The sequence below is a fragment of the Babylonia areolata genome, chromosome 6, assembly GCF_041734735.1.
Source record: "Babylonia areolata isolate BAREFJ2019XMU chromosome 6, ASM4173473v1, whole genome shotgun sequence".
NCBI classification, from domain to species: Eukaryota; Metazoa; Mollusca; class Gastropoda; order Neogastropoda; family Buccinidae; genus Babylonia; species Babylonia areolata.
This window is the reverse complement of record NC_134881.1, coordinates 29,255,004-29,265,003: the sequence shown is the minus strand read 5'-3', so window position 1 is coordinate 29,265,003 and position 10,000 is coordinate 29,255,004. Positions and strand designations below refer to the sequence as shown.

The window sequence follows — 10,000 nt, the reverse complement described above, 5'->3', positions numbered from 1 at the left end:
ACATGACTTTCTTCTTTTTTATTTCTTTTTTGTTTTCTCAGCTGAAAATATAAGATATTCGTTTCTTTTATGTGTTTGTTTCTTTCTTTCCTTCCACTATGCCACCATGTCTCTGATTCATTCTTCCTGTTTGTCTTTCTGTTTGTTTTTGTGTTTTTCTTTTCTTTTCTTTTTTTTTTTTTTTTTTTTTTTTTTGCTTCTTCTTTTTTTCCCATTTCTCCTTGTCTCTGCTCTCTCCCTCTTCTTCAGAGTGCCTGTTCCATTCTTCACTCCGTCTTTCCTTCTTTTCTTCTTTCCTTCTTTCTTTCTTTCTTCTATCCCTATTCTTGCGTCCTTTGCTCTGTCCTGGCGGGTGATTCTTGATCCATTAATTATTTTGATTCCTGAATTAGCCCCCCCCCCCCACCACCACACACACACACACCTCGCTCCCCTTCCCGTCCCCCCGTCCAGTTTTCGTTTCAGCCTTTCTCGTTTCTGGTTTTGTAGTAACTGTCTTCTTCTTTGTAGCTAATCTTCAAGCCATTAGTGAAATGGTCGGCTGAGTTCGTTCCCTCATTTTTCGCTGTCTTTCTGTCGTTCATTCTCTCTCTCTCTGTCCTTCATGCTCGCCTTCATTCTGTGTTCTTCTTCTTCTTCTTTTAACACAAATTCTACGAACAGATGCACACCATATATTATTTTTGTACCTGTAAATTTCTTTGTCTGAATTAAAATGTTTTAGGAAAAAAAATATTGATGACCAACCCAGTTACAGTTACTGCGCACACACAGACACAGACACACACACACACACACACACACACACACACACAGTGTCTTAGGAGGGTTGAAATGGTTAGTTATAAAATAGGGATCGGGAAGTGGATGAGATAGGGGGAAAATATGGAGCAGAAACAACAACTCTAACTCGAACGAAGTTTATCATTAAGTTTAGGCCATGGCCCGTTCTGAAGGGGAAACTGAAATATTCAATTCAGTTGAGTATAATAGTGCGTCGGTAAATTGATTTGTATAAGTACATACACTTTTTTTGACAGTTGATGAATTTCGGTTTGACATTGAGTAAATCAATCTGGAGCAAACAAGGATAATCACATTATTTTGTGTGTGTGGACTATACTGAGGTCGTAGATAACAAAATGCCGATCAGAACAACAACAATAACACAAACAGAACCAGCCACGAAGCGAAAACAACAACAACAAACAACACAAATAAGTTACGGCTAAAATGACTACAACACAACAACAACAACAACAACAAAACTCTTTAACATTTACCACAGCATCAATATGAAGAAGCAGAAAACAACAGCTACTCCATAAAAAAACAACAACAACACGAAAACAATTACCGTACCGTAGCAACAACAACAACAACAACAAAACAGCAGTAGTAACGACAACAACAACAACAACAACAGCAACAAAAGACAGCAACAGTTACCATATCCTTATCAACAGCAACAACACGCACGCACGCACACACGCACGCACGCACACACACACACACACACACACACACACACACACACACACACACACACACACACACGCACGCACACACACACGAACATCATGTATTAACATAGACTCACATTTTTACACAAGTCAAAAATACTACCATACAAGCATCATTACAACACCAAATATACAAGTACAATCACGACATCATTGTCAACAACAACAAAAATAATAACAATAACAACAGAATGTTTACTAGCAGCAACAAAAACAACAACAACAATGCAGAATTCTTTAACATCTGCCAAGATGTTCATATCAACAACTAGAAAATTACTTACTGCAACGACATAAGCAACATCTCAGAAACAACAACAACAACAACATAAGAACAGTTACCACATTAACAACTAGAAAATTACTACAACGATATAAGCAACATCACAAAACAACAACAACAACAACAACAACTGCAGAAGAACAGCTACTGAGTGAACAGCAACTAAAACAACGAAAACAACAGCAACAACAACAACAACATGATCATAACTATCAGCTGCTTCATTGCAGCGACAGACCCATTGACCGGTAGAGTAGCCTTCCTCAAGAGGTTAAAAAAAAAATTATAAAAAAAAAAAATCAACAACCAGACTGCTGATGATAAATGGGCACTATAACACGTTCGGCATTAAAATGGCCAGAAACATTAAAAAATAAAATAAAATAAAATAATATTTTTTTTAAAAAAGGGCTTTGAACTGTGGAGTGGTGGCCTAGTGGGTTAGATACAAGGAAGCGGGCTTCCACGGTTTCGTGTTCTAGAATACGGACCGGATTTTTTTTTTTTTTTTTTTTTTTTTTTAAACATCTTCTTTCCCTTTGAGTGTTGGTTAGGGTGCTGGTCAATTGATAAACCGAGGCCCCAGCATGTAAGTTAAGAGAGGGAAAAACAGAAAAACGGCAATAGATGGCTTCTGTCCCTTGCAAAAATTATGTCGAAAAACCTGCTTTGATAATAAAAAAATCAAGCAAAAAATTAATTATGTCGAAAAACCCGCTTTGATAATAAAAAATATCAGGCAAAAATTATGTCGAAAAACCCGCTTTGATAATAAAAAAATCAAGCAAAAATTATGTCGAAAAACCCGCTTTGATAATAAAAAATCAAGCAAAAATTATGTCGAAAAACCCGCTTTGATAATAAAAAAAAAAATCAAGCAAAAATTATGTCGAAAAACCGGCTTTGATAATTAAAAAAAATCAAGCAAAAATCATGTCGAAAAACCTGCTTTGATAATTAAAAAAAATCAAGCAAAAATTATATCGAAAAACCCGCTTTGATAATAAAATAAAAAAATCAGGCAAAAATTATGTCGAAAAACCCGCTTTGATAATAATAAAAAATCAAGCAAAAATTATGTCGAAAAACCCGCTTTGATAATAAAAAAATCAGGCAAAAATTATGTCGAAAAACCCGCTTTGATAATAATAAGAAAAATCAAGCAAAAATTATGCCGAAAAATCCGCTTTGATAATAAAAAAATCAAGCAAAAATTATGTCGAAAAACCCGCTTTGATAATTAAAAAAAATCAAGCAAAAATTATGTCGAAAAACCGGCTTTGATAATTAAAAAAAAATCAAGCAAAAATTATGTAGAAAAACCTGCTTTGATAATAAAAAAAGAAACAAGCAAAAGTTATATCGAAAAACCCGCTTTGATAATAAAAAAAAATCAGGCAAAAATTATGTCGAAAAACCCGCTTTGATAATAATTTTTTTAAAAATCAAGCAAAAATTATGTCGAAAAACCCGCTTTGATAATGAAAAAAATCAGGCAAAAATTATGTCGAAAAACCCGCTTTGATAATAATTTTTAAAAAATCAAGCAAAAATTATGCCGAAAAATCCGCTTTGATAAAAAAAAATATCAAGCAAAAATTATGTCGAAAAACCCGCTTTGATAATAAAAAATCAAGCAAAAATTATGTCGAAAAACCGGCTTTGATAATAAAAAAAAAAAAAAAAATCAAGCAAAAACTATGTCGAAAAACCCGCTTTGATAAAAAAAAATCAAGCAAAAATTATGTCGAAAAACCCGCTTTGATAATAAAAAAATCAAGCAAAAATTATGTCGAAAAACCCGCTTTGATAATAAAAAATCAAGCAAAAATTATGTCGAAAAACCCGCTTTGATAATAAAAAAAAAAATCAAGCAAAAATTATGTCGAAAAACCGGCTTTGATAATTAAAAAAAATCAAGCAAAAATCATGTCGAAAAACCTGCTTTGATAATTAAAAAAAATCAAGCAAAAATTATATCGAAAAACCCGCTTTGATAATAAAATAAAAAAATCAGGCAAAAATTATGTCGAAAAACCCGCTTTGATAATAATAAAAAATCAAGCAAAAATTATGTCGAAAAACCCGCTTTGATAATAAAAAAAAATCAGGCAAAAATTATGTCGAAAAACCCGCTTTGATAATAATAAGAAAAATCAAGCAAAAATTATGCCGAAAAATCCGCTTTGATAATAAAAAAAATCAAGCAAAAATTATGTCGAAAAACCCGCTTTGATAATTAAAAAAAATCAAGCAAAAATTATGTCGAAAAACCGGCTTTGATAATTAAAAAAAATCAAGCAAAAATTATGTAGAAAAACCTGCTTTGATAATAAAAAAAGAAACAAGCAAAAGTTATATCGAAAAACCCGCTTTGATAATAAAAAAAAAATCAGGCAAAAATTATGTCGAAAAACCCGCTTTGATAATAATTTTTTTAAAAATCAAGCAAAAATTATGTCGAAAAACCCGCTTTGATAATGAAAAAAATCAGGCAAAAATTATGTCGAAAAACCCGCTTTGATAATAATTTTTAAAAAATCAAGCAAAAATTATGCCGAAAAATCCGCTTTGATAAAAAAAAAATATCAAGCAAAAATTATGTCGAAAAACCCGCTTTGATAATAAAAAATCAAGCAAAAATTATGTCGAAAAACCGACTTTGATAATAAAAAAAAAAAAAAAATCAAGCAAAAACTATGTCGAAAAACCCGCTTTGATAAAAAAAAATCAAGCAAAAATTATGTCGAAAAACCCACTTTGATAATAAAAAAAAAATCAAACAAAAATTATGTTGAAAAACCCGGTTTTATAAAAAATAAAAATCAAGCAAAAAACATGTCGGAATCCCGCTTTGTTAATAAAAAAAATCAAATCCACTTGGAGATAGGGTACAAAAGGGGAGAAGTGAGAGAGCGAAAAAAAAAAGGTGGCGCTTCACTATAACGACGAGAACAGCCCGAATTATTACACACAGAGAAACCCGTTGTGGGGGAAAAAAAAACCTGTGATATAATACAATATAATACGATACAACACAATGCAAACAGTAAACTCACATCATCATTCATTCAAACTGAGAGAGACCTTCAGGGGTCAGATATCTGACCCAGCATAGATAACCTCAGCGACTTAAAAAAATAAATGAATAGATTATAAAAAAAAATAATAATAATTAAAACAAATTAAAAAAAAAACAGCCGGGAGAAAAAAAAAGGGGGGTGGGGTGGGTGTGAGGGGGGTTAGTAAGCTACGAAAAGGAAAATTATCACCAGGAACAATGAGAAATGTTTGGGTTTTTTGAAAAACTGCGAACTGGAACTGATTTAGCACACACAAAAAACAAACAAACAAACAACAACAACAACACCAACAACAACAAAAAGACATAGCTACCTTATCATTGATAATACATATATATATATATATATATATATATATATATGACCACCAAACAAACAACAACACAAAAAAAACATACACGCACACGATATTTTAGCAACAAAATGAGCAATAACAACCACAGCTGCAGTGCACTGCAACCACCATCAATATGCACACCAACATAAATATGTCCCCCCCCCCCCCCCCCCCCCATCAAGCTCCCTAATAAAAGCAAGAAAGTAAAGCAAAACAGTAACATATCACAACAATAAAAACAACAACAACAGCCAGCAGCAGCAACAGCAAACTTCTCAGCAGCAGCTCTCTCTCTCTCTCTCTCTCTCTCTCTCTCTCTCTTATTCGTCCTCTTCCTCCGCCTCCTTCTCCACCCGGCCTTCCTCCCCATGTGTGAATGGAGACAGAGGGGGGAAGAGGGGGTGCGTGTATTTGAGTGTGTTATTGCGTGCGTGCGTGCGCGCGTGCGTTTGTGTGTGTGTGTGTGTGTGTGTACGTGCGTGTACGTGCATGAGAGAGAGAGAGACAAGGACAGAGAGAAAGAGAGAGAGAGAGAGAGATAAGGACAGAGAGAGAGAGACGGAGAAAGAGAGAGACAGAGACACAGAGAGAGAAGATGAGACAGTGTCTGCAGAACTTGCAAAGTGCAGCCAAACAATAACAGCAACAAACAAACAAACAAACAACGGTATGAAAGAATTCAATATTTCTTGAAATTGTACACCTGTGTGCGTGCTCTCTCTCTCTCTCTCTCTGTCTCTGTCTCTCTCTCTCTCTCTTACTCTTCCCACCCCCTCTCTCTCCCTCCCTCCCCTCCACTCTCTGTATGACTCGTTCTCTCTATCTCTCTCTCCTTCTCTCTTTCTCTCTCTCTTCGTCTCTTGTCTCTCTCTCTCCGTCTCTTTCTGTCTTTCTCACTCTCTCTGCCTCTCAGCCTCTGTTTGTCTCTGTCTCTCTGTTTACCACCATCTTCTCTTCATTCTTCGTCTCTCCACTCCCATCTGCCCCCCACCCCCACCCCCCACCCCTCCCACCGCTCTCTCTGTCCCTGTCTGTCTGTCTCTCTCTCCCTCTCTCTTCTACATTTTCTGCAACAAGAGATCCAATATCTTATTCTTACCCTGAACGTAACAAAACTTTGAATGTTTGGAATAATGTGGAACCGTAATATTTTTTTGTTGAATTAAATCAACAGACTGCACATCCCAGAATGCTGCTTGTGCAACTTCGAAGAGATGACAAGGTGACTGCTTTTTTGTTCGTGTGTTTGTTTTCATGTTTGATTTTGTGTATGTGCGTTTGTTTGTTTGTTTGTACATTTGTCTGGACGCTTGCTAGATTTCTCGCTTGCTTTGCTTGTTCGTCTATCGGAATGAATGTATGAGTGACTCAAATTAATGAATGTACGAACGAAATGAACGAATGGATGTCTTTGCCTGTTGCTGGTAAACATTATATATATATGATAGTCAGTCGTGTCCGACTATGACCATCAGAGGAGGCAACTGCTGTCCCGACTATTTGTGCTAGAATTTGATTATAGTGGAGAGTGTCTTTCGCCAAGTTAAATCCCCACTCTTCTTAGCTAAGAGGGTTTTAGGACAGTCGGCGTTGGGGTGGTTTCCAAAGGCCAACTAGCCCCCAAGGCTGCGGCACTAAGAGCCAGTGCAATCTTGCCTCCTAGTCTGAGAGACATGGTCCTTCACAAAAGACTAAGCTGTAAATGATTTACCATGGCAATGGAGAAACCATTGATAATATAGCTCTCACTTTATGCTCATCAGTAAAGGGCCGGTGTCTGAGATACGACTGAGGTTCCAGGTCAGGATACTGGTCACCTTTCTAATTTAGACTCATTCCTCTTCGGATTGCATTAGTATTGTTCCATGGAAAAAAAATTTTTTAAAACACCGCTTAAAAGTACATATGTGATAGAGTTAGTGGTAAGGGGCTTTAATTTTCCTAAGAGATTTAAGTAATTCAAACATCTTTGCTCACAACGCCAAGTTGTAACAAAGTACACTTGGTAGTAAGGGGCTTTAATTCTTTGTTTGAAATGAAAGCCCCGTACCACTAACTCTAGCACACATAGAAAAGTAGTTCTTGCATTTCCATTTCATACCGCACTGACTTCATTTCATCTCTGTCCAGCAGCCAAGGGGTTCAGTGAGTATGCGAATGAATGCATGTGAATGTATAACAGGTTTCTAAATAATGCTCTCCCTGTAGGCACGTTCACATTGCGAATAAAACATACTTGAAAAGGAAAAGAAAGATGAAAAAGCAAATGCCTGAACCTGCGGCAGAAAAACGAACAACATGCACACACACACGCGCGCGCGCACACACGCATGCACGCACGCATACACGCACACATACACATACACACGTGAGGGCGCGCGCATAGGATATCCAAAATGTACTGACAATCAGCTGGTGCGAATTCATTTGTCTGTACCCAGTATTCATTTTTCTTTTTCCTTTTTGTTGTGTATGTGTGAATGCATTTCTCATATTTCTTCATTCGCTGCTGCCATAAAAGAGAGAAAAAAGAATAGGTTTGAAGATAATTTGAAACTGAACGCAAGGCGAAAAGTAATTCGAGTTTTTTCTAACTTCCAGCAGAGACAGACAATACATTTTCCAAACCTACTTTCCAAGCGCACGTGGAAGCAATAGAAACTGCACAATACCGACATGTCCAAATACCAGCCAGAAGAAATCCATTAACCCTTTCACCGCGGGTCACTTTACAGTGCTAAACTTTCTGGCGCCAGAAGCACTGAAAAGATGGCGTCACAGAATAGCTGGGGATTTCTTTGTGACGCGTGTGCGAAATATGGCCTATCCTAGTTCCTAAAATGAAGAGCAGGAGGCCCGCGGATAACCTACCCTTGATCTGGTCACATCTTGCTGGTGCTGAAACGTAACGTAACACTGGCGGTGTAGAGGTTAAAAGTACTGTTCGCATGTTCATACACCTAGAGGCCTGTCAGCATTCGTGTCAGTTGACTATGTTTCAATATCTGTCATTGCAGTTTGTCCTTTTTTTATATTCTCTTCTCGCCATATAGATTTATTCCAGTTCCTTTATTTGTAACGTGTGAAAAAAAAAAAGAAACAGTGAAAGAGATAGCAAAAACACAGACACACACACACACACACACACACACACACACACACACACACACACACACAGAGAGAGAGAGAGAGAGAGAGAGAGAGGAGAGAGAGAGAGAAACAGACAGACAGAGAAGAACAAGAACAAGAACAAGAAGAAGAAAGTACTTTGTCCTTTTAACAGTTCAAATTGTGAAATGCTTGTGTATGCACTTTTCTTTTTCTACTTATACATGTCCATGTGGGATGCAAACTTTCAAATGGTCTACACGATCTGTTGTTGCCTGTAGCCGAGTCCACCACTCAGGGCCATATCACAGCTGAAAAAAAAAACACACCCGTGAATATCAGTCCAACAGAACCTGAAAACAAACAAACAAACAAAACAAAACAAATCTACCTACAAAAGAAAACTACCGTCCTAAATTATCGCAGCTATTGATTACATTTTCATGGTTTGTGGGACCAAAAAAGGGGGAAAAAAAGCAAGCAAGATAGTAGCACGTTAGTTTCGTCAAATAAATCCGCATCAAAAGTGAGTAAAATAATGTACAAAATGAGAGTGGAAATCCACTGAAAATGGGGTTACAACATCTACCAATGGTAATATCGTTTCATAGAATAAGTTCCTGAATATAGGATGCTAAAATAGGACTTTACTGAAAACTGAACACAGCCACACTTATGCCAGATTTCACACCCAGGACAGTTATCTGATGCTGACCATTCCGTCAATTTTTCGCTGTAGGTTCAAACAAAAAACAACCTGAACATAAACATAACTATAAATAATAAACAGAATAACAATTATAGAGGCTAACAGTAGGCACAGAAAACCAAAAACCAATTATCACACGTCCAAAACGCGGAAAATGAATACAATTTAGTGAGCGTGTCCAGTTATCAAGTTCTGATATATTTGTTTTAAATCAAGGCTTTCTAGGGGGAAAAATATATTATACAGGGGAATGGATTAGCAAGGTAATAAATAAATGAATGGATAAATGAATAAATACATAAACAAATAAATAAATAGATAAATAAAGTAATAGATAAATAGATGAATAAATGAATAGATAAATAAATGAATAAATAAATGAAAAGATGAATAGATAAATAGATGAATGAATGAATAAGTAAAAGGAGATGGCAGAAGGTAAAAAGGAGAAACAAAAAAGAGAGCGACAGAAAAAGATTAGATAAATTTCTGGCAACAAACATTTTTGCACAAGGTTGGGAGACACAAATATTTATACAGTAGGAGCCCCCCGGCAGTGTGTGTGTGTGTGTGTGTGTGTGTGTGTGTGTGTGTGTGTGTGTGTGTGTGTGTGTGTGTGTGTGTGTGTGTGTGTGTGTGTGTGTGTGTGTGTAGGTGTAGGTGTGTGTGTGTGTATAGGTGTGTGTGTGTGTGTGTGTGTGTGTGTGTGTGTGTGTGTGTGTGTGTGTGTGTGTGTGAAGGGAATCTACACATGAATTATAGCTACTAGATGTCGGATCTTCAAATCTTATTGAGAGAGTATGGAGTGTAGGAGGTGAGTGAGGGTAGTGGGGGTGGGAGGTGGAGTGATGTAAACGAAACGAAACGAAACGAAACAAAATTCCATTTTACCAGGGTAATGAGATAAGCAAATACACATGCTTGTTGTTGTGTTTTTTCCAACCGGCCATGGGCATA

The 10,000-nt window shown here is 36.5% G+C and overlaps 1 protein-coding gene across 1 annotated transcript in view; it reads left to right on the top strand.

Annotated features, from left to right (window-relative positions):
• Positions 1-10,000, top strand: part of LOC143283490 (metabotropic glutamate receptor 5-like) — a 287,594-nt gene that overhangs the window by 208,758 nt on the left and 68,836 nt on the right. Inside the window, 1 exon segment of the mRNA XM_076589733.1 lies at positions 6,401-6,448. Coding sequence (XP_076445848.1) covers positions 6,401-6,448 — 48 coding nt within the window.